Source organism: Psammomys obesus, unplaced genomic scaffold (assembly GCF_907164565.1).
Source record: "Psammomys obesus unplaced genomic scaffold, mPsaObe1.curated_primary_1811, whole genome shotgun sequence".
In the NCBI taxonomy this organism is placed as follows: Eukaryota; Metazoa; Chordata; class Mammalia; order Rodentia; family Muridae; genus Psammomys; species Psammomys obesus.
In genome coordinates this window covers 20,386,750-20,405,216 of record NW_026596091.1, presented here as the reverse complement: position 1 = coordinate 20,405,216, position 18,467 = coordinate 20,386,750, and the positions used below count along the sequence as shown (strand labels likewise).

General features: G+C 38.4%; 1 protein-coding gene across 1 annotated transcript in view; it reads left to right on the top strand.

Moving 5' to 3' along the window:
- Positions 1-18,467, top strand: part of Lrriq1 (leucine rich repeats and IQ motif containing 1) — a 224,846-nt gene that overhangs the window by 73,847 nt on the left and 132,532 nt on the right. Inside the window, exons 16-17 of the mRNA XM_055627895.1 lie at positions 8,178-8,379; positions 13,152-13,271. Of these exons, the coding sequence (XP_055483870.1) occupies positions 8,178-8,379; positions 13,152-13,271 (322 nt within the window). The remainder of the gene's footprint in view (positions 1-8,177; positions 8,380-13,151; positions 13,272-18,467) is intronic.

The window sequence follows — 18,467 nt, the reverse complement described above, 5'->3', positions numbered from 1 at the left end:
TTTTTTTTTTTTTTTTTTTTTTTTTTTTTTTTTTTTTTTATTTCAGAGTAATATTCCATTGTATAGATGTACCACAGTTTCTGCATCCATTCTTTATTTGAGGGCATCTGGGCTATTTCCAGCTTCTGGCTATTACAAATAAAGCTTCTACAAACATGGTTGAGCAAATGTCCTTATTGTGTATGTGAACCTCTTTTGGATATATGCCTAGGAGTGGTATGGCTGGATCTTGAGGAAGCACTATTCCTAGTTGTCTGAGAATGCATCAGATTGATTTCCAGAGTGGTTGTACAAGTTTGCATTCCCACCAGCAATGGAGGGGGGTTCTCTTCTCCTTTCTCCACAACCTCTCCAGCATGTGTTGTCACTCGAGTTGCTTTAAGTTTCTCTCTGTTCAGTTTGATGTTGGCTATATGTTTGCTATATTTTGCCCTTACTATGTTTAGATATGTGCCTTGTATTCCTGATCTCTCCAATACTTTTTTTTAAATTTTTTAATTTTTTTATTAATTACACTTTATTCATTTTGTATCCCCCCATAAGCCCCTCCCTCCTCCCCTCCCGATCCCACCCTTCCTCCCCTTTCTGCATGCATGCCACTCCCCAAGTCCACTGATAGGGGAGGTTCTCCTCTTCTTTCTGATCTTAGTCTATCAGTTCTCATCAAAAGTGGCTGCATTATCCTCTCCTGTGGCCTGATAAGGCTGCTCCCCCCTCAGGGGGAAGTGATCAACAAGCAGGCCAATCAGATTATGTCAAAGGCAGTCCCTCTTCCCATTACTAGGTAACCCACTTGGACACTGAACTGCCATGGGCTACACCTGTGCAGGGGTTCCAGGTCATCTCCACGAATAGTCCTTGGTTGGAGTATGGGTCTCTGGGAAGTTCCCTGTGTTCAAATTATCTTGTTCTGTTGCTCTCCTTGTGGAGTTCCTGTCCCCTCCAGCTCTTACTATTTCCCACTTCTTACATAGAATTCCATTCACTCTGCCCATCAGTTGGCCATCAGGCTCAGCATCTGCTTTGACGGTCTATACTGCAGAAGCTTTCAGAGGCCCTCTGTGGCAGGTTTCAAGGTTGTTTCCTGTTTTCTTCTGGCTTTCAGAGGCCCTCTGTAGCAGGTTCCGAGGTTGTTTCCTATTTTCTTTTTCTTCTGATGTCCATCCTCTTTGCCTTTCAGGATGGGGATTGAACATTATAGTTAGGGTCCTCTCTTTTGCTTAGTTTGTTTAGATGTACAGATTTTAGTGGGTTTATTCTATGTTGTATGTTTATATGAGTGAGTATATACCATGCGTGTCTTTTTGCTTCTGGGACAACTCACTCAGGATGATCCTTTCTAGGTCCCACCATTTACCTGCAAATTTCATGATTTCCTTATTTTTCATTGCTGAGTAATACTCCATTGTATAGATGTACCACAGTTTCTGCATCCATTCTTCAGTTGAGGGGCATCTGGGTTGTTTCCAGCTTCTGGCTATTACAAATAAAGCTGCTACAAACATGGTTGAGCAAATGTCCTTTTTGTGTACTTCCGCCTCTTTTGGATATATGCCTAGGAGTGGTATGGCTGGATCTTGAGGAAGCACTATTCCTAGTTGTCTGAGAAAGCGCCAGATTGATTTCCAGAGTGGTTGTACAAGTTTACATTCCCACCAGCAGTGGAGAAGGGTTCGCCTTTCTCCACAACCTCTCCAGCATGTGTTGTCACTTGAGTTTTTCATCTTGGCCATTCTGATGGGTGTAAGGTGATATCTCAGGGCCGTTTTGATTTGCATTTCCCTAATGGCTAATGAGGTTGAGCATTTCTTTAAGTGCTTCTCTGCCATTTGATATTCCTCTACAGAGAATTCTCTCTTTAGCTCTGTTCCCCATTTTTTAAGTGGATTACTTGGTTTGTTGCTTTTCAGCTTCTTTAGTTCTTTATATATATTGGATATGAGTCCTCTGTCAGATAAAGGGTTGGTGAAGATTCTTTCCCAATCTGTAGGCAGTCGCTTTGTTTTGATGACGGTGTCCTTTGCTTTACAGAAGCTTTTCAATTTCATGAGGTCCCATTTATTGATTGTTGCTCTTAGAGCCTGTGCTCTTGGTGTTCTGTTCAGGAAGTTTTCTCCTGTACCAATGAGTTCTAGGGTATTCCCCACTTTTTTTTCTAGCCGATTTAATGTGTCTGATTTTATGTTGAGGTCTTTGATCCACCTAATCCTTCTTTGCTAAGGCCATATTGGTTTCTGTATGTTTGTAACCCCTCTTCAATACTAACTTTCCCACCTCTGGAAAAATGGCTGTATGGTCTAGAAGGATTTCTGTAATGTCTTTTTTCTTAGAAGTAATCAAAACAAAATGACAACAATATTAAAAATCTTTCTGAAACTAAATCTCCCTATGAACTTGTAGCTCATTCTTTTAGATTGAATAATCATACAACTTAACATCTATGACTATTTTTTAAATAGTGATTTTGTTTGTAAATAACATTTTATTCATTTTTTATTTTTTAATAATTTAAATGTTTTATTATTTATTTACTTTACATCCAGTTATAGCTCCCTCCCTCGTCTCCTCCCAGAACCACACTTCCTCCCTTTTCCCTCTAATCCCCCTTCCCTATTCCTCAGAAAATGGAAGCCCTCTGCCATCCTCCCCTACCATTTGATCAGAGCCTCTCAAGTCTCATCAGGACTGCCTGGATCCACTTCCTCTGTGGCTTGGCAAAAATTCCCACCAGGGTAAAGTGATCAAAGGCCAGGCAACAGAGTCCATGTGAAAGATAGCCTCTGCTGTGCAGGGTGTCCAGGACCTCTAAATTCATGGTTCATAGTTGGTGCATCAATCTCTACAGACCCCATGGGCACAGGTATTTTTGGCTCTGTTGGTCTTCTTGTGGAGCTCCTGTCCCCTCAGGGTTCTTCTATGCCTCTACTCTTTCTAAGACTCCCTTCACTCTACCCAATCTTGGCTGTGAGTCTTACCATCTACCTAAATCCCCTATGGGTGGAGTTTTTCAGAGGACATCTATGGTAGACTTCCATCCTGTTCCTTCCCCTCACACTGCTTCCTGTGTCTGTTTGCCCTTCTGAATGAGCGCTGACTATCCTCTCTAGAGTCGTCCTTGTTATTTAGCTTCTTTAGGTCTGTGGATTGTAGTGTGGCTATCCTGTATTATATCACTAATATCCACTTACACGTGAGTATATACCATTTGTGTCTTTCTGGTTCCGGGTTACCTCACTCAAATGATATTGTTTGGTTCTATCCATTTGCCTGAAATTTTCATGATTTCCTTGTTTTTAATAGCTGAGTAGCCTTCCATTGTGTAAATGTATCACAATTTCTGTATCCATTCTTCAGTTGAGGAACATCTAGGTTGTTTCCAGATTCTGGCTATTATGAATAAAGCTGCCATGAACATAGTAGAGCAAATGTCCTTGATGTATGGTGGAGCATCTTTTGAGTATACGCCAAGACTGGTATAGCTGGTGTTGTGGCCCCAATTATCTGAGAAAGCCCCCAAAGTGGATGTGCAAGTTTGCACTCCCACCAACAATGGAGGAGTATTCCCCTTTATCTACATCTTTGCCAGCATGTACTGTCACTTGTGTTTTTAATCTTAGCTATTCTGATGGGTATAAGATGAAATCTCAGAGCCTTTTTAATTTGCATTTCCATGATGACTAAGGACTCTGAGTATTTTTTTAAATGCTTTTCCAACATTAATATTTTTGTGTTGAGAATTCTCTGTTTGGTTCTGTATCCCATCTTTTAATTAGATTATTTGGTTCATTGGAGTTTAATTCTTAAGTTCTTTATATATTTTGGATATTAGTACTCTGTTAGATGTAGGGTTGGTGAAGATCTCATCCCTGTTTGTAGGCCGTTGTTTTGTTCTGTTGACGGTGTCCTTTACTTTACTGAAGCTTTTCAGTTTCATGAGGTCCCATTTGTTAATTGTTGATCTTAGAGCCTGAGCTGTTGATGTTCTATTCAGGAAGTTGTTTCCTGTGCCAATGAGTTCAAGGCTCTTTCCTGCTTTTTATTCTAACATATTTAGTGTGTGTAGTTTTGTGTAGAGGTCTTTGATCTACTTGGACATTAGTTTAGTGCAGAATGAAAAATATGGATATCTTTGCATTTTTCTACATGTAGACATCCATTTAGACCTGTACCGTTTGTTGAAGATGCTATCTTTTTTCCATTGTATGATTTTGGCTTCTGTGTCAAAAATCAGGTGTTCATAAGTGTGTGGGTTTATTTCTAATAAGGGTCTGTGCTTAAAAAACAAAAAACAAAAAAAACAAAAAACCTCCTATTTGAAAGAGTGAACCTTGGGGAGTACTCAACAGGGAGACAGCCAATGACGAATAAGACTCCAAGAGCTGGGGCAACCTAATACAAGCACCGTTGCTTGAGGTGAGCCCCCAATGCTTGGGGTCAACAATGTTGGGGCCAATTACCCTGTCTCCCAGGTTTCAATAAATAAAACAAAAAGGAAATTATGTGGCATTCCCAGCAAGGGACCATTGGGACTTATGACCTGTGGTGACTTCTGCTGATGTGACTGCAAAAGTAGTAGGGCTGAGGGTATGTGACCTGACATCCAGGAGCCTATCCAGAGACCAAGAACCAATGGCAGGCTCAGAGAAGATGTGGAGGAATCTGGTTGGTTGCCCAAAGCTATCTAAGGTGCTCTCTCTTCCTGGAGTAACTGAATCTGCATCTGCTTGCTCTCAGATTGCATTTACCCAACTCCCAGTGTCTGGGTACTGACTCTGGTGCCTCTCACCCCCATTGGTTGGAACCCCTGTCCTCACCCATGCGTTGGACCCTTGGGAGGAGGACCAACATCACAGTCCTTTACTATCAGGGATCATCTATCTTTGTGGCTGAGGAGTGTTTCTGTTGTGCAGCAGAATGTTGGGACCTGTTTATGCATATATTCTCTTAGTTTTTTTTTTTTTTTTTAGTTTATCTTTTTATTGGATAGTTGAGTTCATTAGTGTTGAGAGAGATTAATGACCAGTGATATTTTGTTTGTGTCCTTGTCTACTTTTAGTTTTACTATAGAAAGTTATTTATTTCATATGTTTTCCTGGGTGTAGTTGGCCTTCTTGGGTTGTAATTTTCCTTTGAGTATATTCAATAGGACTAGATTTGTGGATAGGCCTTGTTTAAATTTGTTTTCGTGTTTTCTCTATCTATGATGACTGAGAGCTTTGCTGGGTATAATATGGGCTGACATCTGTGTTCTCTTAGGGTCTGCAAGACATCTGTCCAGGTCCTTCTGGCTTTCATAGTCTCTTTTGAGAAGTCAGGTGTGATTCTTATAGGTTTGTCATTATGTGTTACTTGACCTTTTTCCCTTGCAGCTTTTAATATCTTTTCTTTGTTCTATGCATTTAGTGTTTTGATTATTATGTGGAGGGAGGATTTCCTTTTCTTATCTAATCTATTAGCTCTTCCATAGGCCTCTTTTATGCTTACATTTAATTTTTTTTTAATTTGTGAAATTTTTTTTCCATGATTTTATTGATATTTTATGGGCCTTGGAGACAGGAATCTTCTTTTTCATCTATTCCTATTTTTCTCAGGTTTTATCTTTCCAAGCTGTCCTTAATTTCTTGGATGTTTTGTGTCAGGAATATTTTCTTTTCTTTTTTTCTTTTTTTTTCTTTATTAATTACACTTTATTCACTTTGTATCCCCCCTGTGGTTTTCTCCCTCCTCCCATCTCAAACCCTCCCTTCCTCCACCCTTTGCATGAATGCCCCTCCCCAAGTCCACTGATAGGAGAGGACTTCTTTTCCTTCCTTCTGATCCTAGTCAATTAGGTCTCATCAGGAGTGGTTTCGTTGTCTTCTTCTGTGGCCTGGTAATGCTGCTTCCCCCTCAGGGGGAGGTAATTAAACAGCAGGCCAATCAGTTCATGTCAGAGACAGTCCCTGTTCCTATTACAATGGAACCCACCTGGATACTGAACTGCCATGGGCTACATCTGTGCAGGGGTCTTAGGTTATCTCCATGCATAGTCCTTGGTTGGAATAGCAGTCTCAGGAAAGACCCCTGTGCTCAGATTTTTTGGTTCTTTTGCTCTCCTTGTGGAGTTCCTGTCCTCTCCAGATCTTACTGTTTCCCACTTCTTTCCTAAGATTCCCTGCACTCTGCCCAAAGGTTGCCCATAAGTCTCATCATCTACATCATCATCATCTCATCATCTCATCATCTCATCATCAGGACACCAGGAATATTTTAGATTTAACATTTTCTTTGATAAATTCATCAATTTCTTCCATTGTATCTCTTACACCTGGGCTTCCTTTCTCCATCTCTTGTATTATATTCGAGATGCTGACTCTTGTAGTTACTGTTTTCCCTTTTCATCTTCACATCTTGAACTATTTTATTGGTTTCCTTCACCTGGTTGTTTACATTTTCCTGTATTTCTCTGAGTGGATTATTTATTTCCTCTCTACAGACCTCTCTAATGGCCTCAATCTGTTTGACCGCATCTTCCTTAATTTCTTTATGAAATTTATTCGTTTCCTTTCCTATCACCTTCATAAGCATAGTTTTAAGGTCATTTTCTTATTTTTCAGTTGTGTTAGGGTATCCGAGGCTGCTTGCCTTTGGATAACAGCGTTCTGGAGATGTCAAAAGCTTTGGCTTTTTTTTTTTCTATTATTTTATTTTATTTTATTTTTTTATTCTTTACAATTTATTCACTTTGTATCCTAGCTTGGTCCTTGGTTGGAGAATTAGTCTCAGAAAAGATCCCTGTGTCCAGATTTTGGTTCTGTTGTTCTCCTTGTCTTTTGTTGATTGTGTTTTTATGCCGGCCGTTATGCATCCTGTTGTTTCTGGCATGGACTGGTAGTTTCTGGTGTCTACTGGAGTCCTGGAAGAGCAGGTACAGGGTGGGCAGTGTTAGACGAGCCCAGGGTAGAAAGCCAGATGTTCCCACAGGAGCATTCCTCAGATTCGTAACTATGATCTCTGACTGGTGTGTGGTTCTCAGGGAATTGCTATGCCTGTCCTGAGGTATATGATCCTGTGATCTGACTAGACTCCTCAGGAGCCCAGGGGTCCCTCTATCACCAAGGGAAGTCCAGGAGCAGCTACCATGCCACTGCCTTTATTGCTCTGATGTTAATGAACTACAGCTGCCCAGACATTGTGTGCAGACACAGTCTGCTGGGTGCATCCATTTTGGAAAACCATGAAGCCCACAGATTTGTTCTATTCTCTCTAAGGAGAAGGCTTGAACTTTGGAATGAAGTATGAGGCTGTTCTGTAGCTCTCAGGCATTAGAAAGCCTAAGGTTGTTGCTGTGTGCTCCAGTACACAGAAGGTATTCACTAGCTGGTGAGCACAGAGCACAGGGCTGTGGCTAGACACTGGATACTCTTACCCTTCGGAAACCCAAGAACTCTTCCAGAGGTTAGCTGGTTGACCTGAGTTTGGACCCGATTGTTTTCCTTACCATGGGGTTTCCTCTCCACCAGTCACCCAGTCTCTGGTGTTTGGGGGTCCACAGTTCAGTCTCGGACTGTGAACACAGTATGCAGGTGTGTGGCTAGACACTGGAGGCCAAGTGCCTTCAGGAACCCAGCAACTATCCCAGGAATTAGTTGGATGAGCTGAGGTCAGACCCCATTGTTTCCCTCACCATGGGGTTTGCTCTCACCTGAGAAACACAACTGTGGTTGTTTGGGGGCACACAGTTCTGACTGTTGGTTGTCACTGCTGCCCTGCTGATCAGATATGCACAGGTCACAAAGACCTCTTCTTTATTTTTTTGAAAATTTCTTATAAGAGTACTATGTTTACATAATTCTCACACCATCCTTTGCCCTTATAATGCCTCCTGTGTCTCCCTAACTCATTCTCAAATTTATGACTTAATTATTTGTATCTTAATGTAATGATATATCTTAATTATTGGATATATATGTACACACACATACATACATATATGTAATTCTCATCCACAATGGCATGGTAAGTGCTGTTGTCATAGTGGTGGTCCTATTAGGCACTCATATTGTTGAGATTCCCTGGGTGCAGCTTACCTGTCAGCTGTAGAGCACCTGCTTGCAGCAGCTTGTGAAGACCCTTATTTACCTCCTGTGTATCCATGCATACTAAAGTTGTTTTTTTTTTTTTTTTTCTGTTTTTAGTAAGGCAGCTGTGCTGATCCAAGGCCAATGGCGTCGTTACATTGCACACAGACAGATTAATTGCTCTGTAAAAATGCATTCTACCACAACAGAAACCCTGCATAATCCCTTCATCATCAACCAGACTACTTCAAATAAAGAAAGAAGAGAAAATATTTTGAATATTCAAGAACAAAGGGAGAAGGCTGCTCTTCATATTCAGGTGAATTCAAACCTTTGATAGCGAAGTTAGTGACAAAAATATGTTTCTCATCTTTTTCTCAGTCATTCTGCGTTTTTAAACATTTCAGTGATTTCAAGTTACTTGAGTTTATTTTATCCTTTTGTAGATTTACAGGCTTCAGGCTAGCTGACAAGTATATGTGGTCCCACTGTCTATCAAGACTGTAGATAATTGTCCTTTAATCTGAAATACTATAACCATGAGTGTTGTTCAAGCTAAACCATGTAATGATATTTTAACTTCTCATTGTAGAAACCCTTTACTTCCTTGATTTGATTTATTTCAAGGTACTTCATGAGTTCGTTATGAATTATTTCCTGATTTTTTTCTCAATATGTTTGTAGTTGGTATATAGAAAAACTAATGCTTTTTAAGACCTTTTCATTTACTTTCATCTGTTTTTGTTTCTTTTTTATTTAGAACTTAATATGTGTTATAATGAATTTTAATCAAATCCATAACCCATATATCGTCCTGTATTGCCCTTCACTTTTTTCTCTCAATTCATGTGCTCTTTTTTTATTAATTACAGTTTATTCACTTTGTATCCCCATAAGCCCCTCCCTCCTCCCCTTCCAACCCCACCCTCCCTCCCCCTTCTTCTCGCCTCCCCTCCCAAGTCCACTGATAGGGGAGGTCCTCCTCTCCTTCCTTCTGATCTTAGTCTATCAGATCCCATCAGGAATGGCTTCATTGTCATCTTCTGCCGCCTGGTAGGGCTGCTCTTCCCTCAGGGGGAGGTGATCAAAGAACAGGCCTATCAGATTATGTCAGAGGCAGTCCCTCTTCCCATTGCTATGGAACCCACTTGGATACTACGCTGTCATGCACTACATCTGTACAGGGGTTCTAGGTTATCTCCATGCATATTCCTTGGTTGGAATATGAGTCCCTGGGGAGACCTCTGTGTTCAAATTTTCCGGTTCTGTTGCTCTCCTTGTGGGGTTCCTGTCCTCTCCAGATCTTACTATTCCCCACTTCTTATTTAAGATTCCATGCACTTTTTAAAGATCCACCGAATCCACTTTTATTCCTATAACTGACAACAATGTTCAGAAAAGTAGCAGAATTAAAAATTAACCTGAAAATCATTAGTCTAAGATAATCATGTGGTCTCTGTCTTTGAGACTATGTAATACACATATGTTAAACAATTCATACATCTCTGTAATGACAATGACTTGATTGCAAATCATCTTGTTGATGTGAATTTTTACATTTATATTAGCCAGGAATATTGGACTATCATTCTTTTTTTGTTGTTGTATCTTTATTTGGTTTTGGTATTGAAGTGATAAAAGAATTTTTCAGAGGTGGTGTGTCCCTTTAATCCCAGCACTTAAGAGTCAGAGGCAGGCAGATCTCTGTGATTTTTGCAGCCGGCTGGTCTACAAAAACCACAAAAAGAGAATTCTTCGTAAAAAGAATTTGGAACTGTTCCTTTTTTTTTTATGGAATAACTTGAGGAATATTGGTGTTAGTTCTTTATATCATTTGTTCATCAGATATTTGAAAATTATATTTAAGACTTTAACATTTATATTTGTTTGACCTATATGTGCATCTACTTTATTCTTTACAAAATCTCATACTCCAACCAAGGACTATCCGTGGAGATAACCTAGAACCCTGACAATGCAGCCACTTCTGATGAGAACTGATAGACTAAGATCAGAAAGAAAGAGAGGAGGACCTCCCCTATCAGTGGACTTGGGGAGTACCATGCGTGCAGAAAGGGGGGAGGGTGGGACCGGGAGGGGAAGAGGGAGGGGCTTATGGGGGGATACAAAATGAATAAAGTGTAATTAATGAAAGTTAAAAAAAATAATAATAATAAAAAAGAAAAAAATCTGTTGTTTCCAATGACATATTTAATTGTTCTTTTTCTTCTTTTTCCTCTCTCATGCTCTCTCTTTCTATCTCTGTTTCTCTCTCTGTTTCTCTGTCTATCTCTCAGTCTTCCCCCTGTGTTGTGCGTGTATGTCCCTGGGTCAGGGGTTTTATACACACATAATGGAAAATAAATATGGAGCTCACACAGTGGGCTAACAAACAGGTGGTTTATTCAGAATGTCCTGTGGGAACCACAGTCACAATGGCTTCATGAGAGAGACGAGAATGTGGATGTTTGTAGTAAAGAAAGTAGAATGCTTCAGATATATTTTTATTGGAGGTTGTTGCTATAGAAACATAGTGGGGAGGGGACTAGTGTTGGAGACAGCTATCTAATTAGTTTAGAAAGCACTTGGAATATTCTTCAGTGAGTCTTACATAAGGATAAAAGCAAGAAAACTGTCTACTGATATCTCTCTATGGCTCTTGGTTAATTGCTTAGGTTTGGATTCAGCTTCCTAGATTCTTCTCTGAGGAGGCTGTGATCTGGCCTTTGAGACTGGTTGTTTCAGGTGTGGGTGATCTCTGTCCTTGAATACAGTCTGACCGCTTTGTGTATTCTGATTCTCAGTGTGGCAAAACTATCAATATAATTAATGTTATAAAACATTTTTAGTAAAAACTGTTCTAAAATTACTTTTGCAGTCAAACTTGTCTTTGGAGTCTATATTTTAGGTTATCATTAAATGAATCCACTTTTAAAATTACTTTTTTTTTTTTAACCAAAAGGCAGCTAGTTTTACTGCAACTGCTTCAAATAGCAATGGGTACCAACAAGTCACTAGGGATTAAACAAATATTTAAGTGAGCATTTCCAGTTGTATAGAGACTAATACTCAGGTAAAAGTTAAATACAGAAAGGAAGGCAAACTGGAGCCCTGAATTTCAAAAAGACCTCTCAGTTATTTACTTTACAAAATTAATATGTTTATACATGATGTCGCTACCATTGAAATTTTCCTTTAAGTATAATATAAATAAGTATTCAATGATGTTTCCATGTAAAATTTTGAAAGTTTAAAATTATATTCTTCCATTGATTTAAATTCATAAATTTAGAACTTTCTGTCAATTACTCTCCAAAATATCCTGTTTAAATAGAAGTGTTTTTTTTTCTAATTTTTTATTAATTACACTTTATTCATTTTGTATCCCCCCATAAGCCCCTCCCTCCTCCCCTCCCTCCTCCCCTCCCGATCCCACCCTCCCTCCCCTTTCTGCATGCATGTCACTCCCCAAGTCCACTGATAGGGGAGGTTCTCCTCTTCTTTCTGATCTTAGCTACTAAAATGTTCAATCCCCATCCTGAAAGGCAAAGAGGATGGACATCAGAAGAAAAAGAAAATAGGAAACAACCTCGGAACCTGCTACAGAGGGCCTCTGAAAGCCAGAAGAAAACAGGAAACAACCTTGAAACCTGCCACAGAGGGCCTCTGAAAGCTTCTGCAGTATAGACTGTCAAAGCAGATGCTGAGCCTGATGGCCGCTGATGGGCAGAGTGAATGGAATTTTATGTAAGAAGTGGGAAATAGTAAGAGCTGGAGGGGACAGGAACTCCACAAGGAGAGCAACAGAACAAGATAATTTGAACACAGAGAACTTCCCAGAAAATCATACTCCAACCAAGGACTATTCGTGGAGATGACCTGGAACCCCTGCACAGGTGTAGCCCATGGCAGTTCAGTGTCCAAGTGGTTTACATAGTAATGGGAAGAGGGACTGCCTCTGACATAATCTGATTGGCCTGCTCTTTGATCACTTCCCCCTGAGGGGAGAGCAGCCTTACCAGGCCACAGTAGAGGACAATGCAGCCACTTTTGATAAAATCACTTTAATAATTTGTAGAGTTATACACAAAACATGAATCCTATTTTTATTTTCTAATTGTTTCCTGTTAGATCAGATTAATTTACTTTAACAATAATTTAACAATTATTGTGAACCATGTACATGGTTCAAACTCATATTTAAACAAACATTGCTTTTTCAGAGAATTAAAGGCTTTTATTGTTGTTTTTTTAGGTAGGGCCTTGGAACTCACTGTGTAAACTAGATTGACTTCATTCTTTAGATACAGTCATCACCTCTAAAGTGTTGGGAAATTCAGGCTTCTTTGGCATATAATTTAAGATTATATGTAACCATTTTAAAAATTAATTTTATAACTTTATACTTTATTCATAAATGTTAGCGATCGTATATACATATGTATTTCAGTATATTCATGTACCTCATTGTTGCTTTTATACTAATGTAACCCAAATTAACTCTCCAGCAAAATATAAAGATCATTTATTCTCTGGAACTTTATTGTACGTGGGACATAGGCTGGAGAGCTCCTCTATTCCAGAATTATTAAACGTCCTGACTATTTTTAATTTCATTATTCAGTGCTGACTTTACTTTTTTCCTGAAATTAATTTATTTTGGGCCATGAGACCATCTTCCTACTATGGCCATCTAAATACACTGGGGTTTTTCAAAATGAGTGTTGTCTTACTTTAAACATAATGATTAGAAAATGAGCAAAATTGACCTTTTAAAAATGTCTTTATTCTTGGTTCAGAATGGGTCCTAGAGGAATTGTCAGATAATTGATTGGTTGACCTACATGTTCAGTAGAGGGAGTATTAAAGATTCTTCTTTGCTTACCACAAAGGAAGTCTCGGGAGATTCATACACATGTGGTCATTTAATTTATCTTGCAGTTGTACATGTCACAAAAAGTTCACAAAACAGATTATTGAGCCATTAAACTAAGTTCTAAGATGTTTTATCTTCCTAATGGGACAACACAGAGAATCTGGTTTAGGGTTTGATCTGTAACCCTGCATAACATACTTCACATTTTTGTTCAGGCAGTTTGGAAGGGCTTTATTTTACGAAAGAAACTGGTGACTGCCCTAGAGGCTGTGAGGAATGAAGAATCTGGAGAAGAGTACGAAGAAATAGATTTAGAGGACTTTACATATAATGAGGTAAGTGCCAACTAAAACAAACAAATGTTGCTCCTGTAATACTTTTCTAGACTGTTTTAAATCTAACTTTAGAGTTGGTAACTGCAGATATGGTAGGTGATAATCAGCCTTGAATAAATTCTGGCCATTTTGAATATTCTGAGCCACTTTTTAAGGTGGTTATAGTAATTATGTCTGCTACCTTTTACTCTCCTAGTTTGCAAAATCTATAGAGCGGCAATAGAATGCCTACCAGACATGTCCTCTTGGGCCGATTCTCTGAAGATTAGTGTTTTACTTCACCACAGCAGAAATATTGGAGTGAAGCTTTGATAGACACTGTGATGTCTTCGGCCTTATTCAGGTTAACACCTGTCCTACCAATGCCCAACCCACTTTTAGTTTGAGATGTAGTAAAGTTGGGCTATAGGTGGCAAATACTTACTTGGCCGTCTATTCTTTCATCTCCTTTAAATGCAAAAATTCCTCATCTCTTATACATCACAACTGTAATACTTTAAGAGAATATAAAACTCCCTATTTATTTGTGCTATAAAAATAATAAATATGAAGTTGCAGAGGTAAATAATTTATCGATTTTGAACAATATTAAGCATTGTGAAGGTATTTCCTACCATCACTTTTCATCCTGTCTGGAATACAAATTATCTGCTTTGCTCTTTGTGAAATGTATTTACAGCGTATGCCCTACATGCTCAGAATTTGCCTCATGCTCTCTTGGTTATTCTGCCAAATGTCGCATAACTAGTTTGTGTTCAAATTAGGCCTATTTCAAACTGTAGTTGGAAATGCAAAATTAATTTTGCTGGTAACTTTATCACACTGTATTAGAATTCTTTTCCTGTTTTATTATGCAATATAGTTTTGAACCTCTTTTTATTTTTTATTTTTATTAATTACACTTTATTCACTTTGTATCCCTCCATAAGCCCCTCCTCCTCCCCTCTATATCTCACCCTCCCACCCCCTTCTTCATGCATTCCCCTCCCCAAGTCCACTGATAGGGGAGGTCCCCTCTCCTTCCTTCTGATCTTAGTCTATCAGATCTCATCAGGAGTGGCTGCATTGTCATCTTCTGTGGCCTGGTAAGGCTGCTCCCCACTTAGGGAGAGGTGATCAAAGAGCAGGCCAATCAGATTATGTCAGAGGCAGTCCCTCTTCCCATTACTATGGAACCCACTTGGACACTAAACTGCCATGGGCTACATCTGTGCAGGGGTTCTAGGTTATCTCCATACCTGGTACTTGGTTGGAGTATGAGTCTCTGGGAAGACCCCTGTGTTCAAATTTCTGGTTCTGTTGCTCTCCTTTTGGAGTTCCTGTTCTCCCCAGATCTTAATTTTCCACTTCTTACGTGAGATTCCATGCACTCTGCCCAACAGTTGGCCATAAGTCTCAGCATCTGCTTTGCTAGTCTGCAGGGCAGAGCCTTTCAGAGGCCCTCTGTGGCGGGTTTCTACCTTGTTTCCTGTTTTCTTCTTCTTCTGATGTGCATCTTCTTTGCCTTTCAGGATGGGGATTGAGCATTTTAATCAGGGTACTCTCTCTTGATTAGTTTCTTTAGATGTACAGATTTTAGTAGGTTTATCCAATATTACATGTCTATATGAGTGAGTATATACCATATGTGTCTTTCTGCTTCTGGGACAACTCACTCAGGATGATCCTTTCCAGGTCCCACCATTTCCCTGCAAATTTCATGATTTCCTTATTTTTCATTGCTGAGTAATATTCCGTTGTGTAGATGTACCACAATTTTTGCATCCATTCTTCAGTTGAGGGGAATCTGGGCTGTTTCCAGCTTCTGGCTATTACAAATAAAGCTTCTACAAACATGGTTGAGCAAATGTCCTTATTGTGTATATGAACCTCTTTTGGATATATGCCTAGGAGTGGTATGGCTGGATCTTGAGGAAGCACTATTCCTAGTTGTCTGAGAAAGCACCAGATTGATTTCCAGAGTGGTTGTACAAGTTTACATTCCCACCAGCAGTGGAGGAGGGTTCCCCTTCCTCCACAGCCTCTCCAGCATGTGTTGTCACTTGAGTTTTTCATCTTGGCCATTCTGATGGGTGTAAGGTGAAATCTTAGGGTCGTTTTGATTTGCATTTCCCTGATGGCTAATGACATTGAGCATTTCTTTAAGTGTTTCTCTGCCATTCTATATTCCAGTTTTGAAACTCTTATACATAATTATTAAATTAAACTTTATATCCACTATGTGTGTATATATTGTAGAACATAGTAAATACAGGGCTTGATGTTAGCCACGGTTTCATGTACCCACTGAACGTCTCGAATCTTATCTCAGCTCAATAACTCCATCAGTGGATTCTGATTCCATAGTTGCATTTGAAAGTAGTGACACATCAGTGAGAATTAATTATTTATATTGAAAATATTTTTATAATAAGTGTCACATATTTCGAAAATAAGTTAAATATTTTCCAAAAAATATTCATAGCTTAATTGTAATATCATTATAGTTTAGCTACCATTGTAAATATCTGGTTGCTTATCTTCAAAAATAATTTAGCAAATTTTTGAAGATATTATATGAGTGAATCAGAACCTCGTTGAATCAAATATATTAACAATTAACTCAAAACAGAAAATGCTACTTCATGATATCTTGTATCTATGATATACCAGGTTCTGCTCTATTACCATAATGCCAACAGAAAAATACAAACTTCTTGAGATATCTACATTAGAAAAAAATTATGAAGCTTTCCTTTATATTCCTCCTTTGTATTTTGGTTAAATATATTCCTAGGTGTTTGGTATGCTTGCATATTAAAGTCAATTCCATAAACTGAATTCATTTTCACATGTTAATCTTCTACTCAGGCACTTTGTTAAGATTACTTTGTAATTTTAGTGGATAATCTGTCAAAATTTCTAAATTCCCTATATGTACAATTATGTCTTCTACAAATAACAAAACCTTTTTCCTTTTTTTAATATTTCTTTTCTTACATGTTTTAACATCTCTTGCTTTATTCTCTTACTATGTTCATTGCAGTTTGAATCATAGTGATCACAGCAAATAACTTTTTTTTCATTTAGTATGAAATCTTGTAACATGTGGTCTCTAAGTAAAATGATTCCTATTGCCTTCTACAGAAACTTTGTGGATTAGGAATATATTACCTTTCCTAACATTTACAGATTAAATTGACGTTGTTGGCGGTGATTAGATGTTATTTTAATCCTATAAAATAGTTTTTATATCATATATATATATGATATATATATATCATATATTGACTTCCTAATATAAAATTGCATTCCTTGAATTAACCAATTTTTTATAGTGCAAGAGCTTCACTGACTGAACTATTTCCCAGGACAAACTGTGATGAAAACCTTGATTTCTTATTCTAGTTTTCTTCTGTTTTAAAATAGCCTTCTGTCTCCCTAGTAATCTGTGAGTTACCAAGGAAACAGTACTAAAATCTCTTGTGGCTATGAGTATTTTTTTAATAATTTATTTAATTTTATTTTATGTGTATTGGTGTAAAGGTATCAGACCACTTGGAATTGATTATGGACAGTTGTGAGCTGCCTTGTTCGTGCTGAGAGTTGAACCTTGGTCCCTTGGAAGAGCAGACAGTGCTCTTAACCACTGAGCCATCTCCTCAGCCTGGCTATGAGGATTTTTAAAGAAAGTTAGTGTTTTTTTTTTCATTTTTTATTAATTACAATGTATTCACTTAGTATCCCAGTTGTAGCCCCTCCCTCTCCCCTCCCAATTCCACCCTCCTTCCCTCTTCTTCTCCTATGCCCCTCCCCCAGTGCAATGATAGGAGAAAGTTTAGTTTTTGTATGACAATGAAGTCCTCATATTTTGAGGCTTTAACAATTAAATCATTCTATCACTGAATCATTTGTGATATATTTTCCCATTTTACAATAGTTTCTCTGCTGAACTAATTATTTCAGAGATATTTTCTCTATATTTATGCTTATACAGATATCTCTGCTTAGTTATTTCTCTATTATTGTTTTTTTCCATTTGTTTTATATGTTGTACATTCAGTTTTTAAACTTTCCTGTGACCCCTCCTTTCCCCTTAGTGAAGTATTTTTGCTTTTCTTCCTGTCTTTTCTTCACTTACTTTTTTACTGGTTTTTGGCCTTGTCTGTTCCCTTTATTTCTTCCTCAATAACCATATGTCTAACTGGGGTCCCCTTTCTCTAACTGACAGGGCCTACCCAACACTTATTCTACTTTTGGGAGATTTGAAAGACTGTCAATTACTTTTAAGTTTGCTTTCTGTTTTTGTTGTTGTTGCTTATACTGGGCCTAATTGTCTTTAAATTTCCATGCTTGTTTTGAGAGAAGTCAAGGCTTCTTAAGTGAGTTCTGAGATTCTGAGCACTGAACCTCATATTTCCATAGCACACACATTATTTCCTAAAGTTAGCTCCAGTTTCCAAACTAAATGTTGATCCTTTAACCAACATCCTTTCTCCTCTCTCTAATAGATTCTACTCTATCTCTTGGGGTCAACTCATTTAGAGTTTACATTGATAAGTACAATCACAAATTCTCTCTCTCTATTTCTCTCAGTGCCCTCCAGCTTCATCTGTCTTGTTGAAACTGGTGGTCTCTGATTTCTGTTGGCTGTATACCATCCTGTTCAACATTGTCTACTCAATGCAGGATATTTTAATTGATTTCATACCATAACTGTGATACCTAGTGCTATAACAAACATGCGGCACAGCTATTTCTTTAGCACATTGATTCAATTTCTTTTGGATACATCCCAAGTAGAGGAACTGTAGGGTTAGTTGATCTATTTTTATAGTTCTATTATTAATTTTACAGAGATTTCTATGCTGTTTCCCAGTACAGATTATAGTAATTTACTTTCTTTCCTGTAAAGAAATTTTAATTCAAAATATGGCTGCTCTGGCAAAATATCATATCCAAAGACCTTCTAGGTTTGTATGGTCCAGCTGGAATACTGACTCGCCTTAAATTCCAGGAGACAGAGGCAAGTACATCTCTGAGTTCAAGCCCAGCCTGGTATATAGGAAGTTTCATATAAAGAAACTTTAGGTCCAGGCTTAGTGGTATATGTCTTTAATCCTAACACTCAGGAGAGAGATGCATATCTCTGAGTTCTAGTCAGTTTTGTTCAAGTTGAGTCAGTGAGCTTATAGGCAGTGCAGTGGAATTGAATTG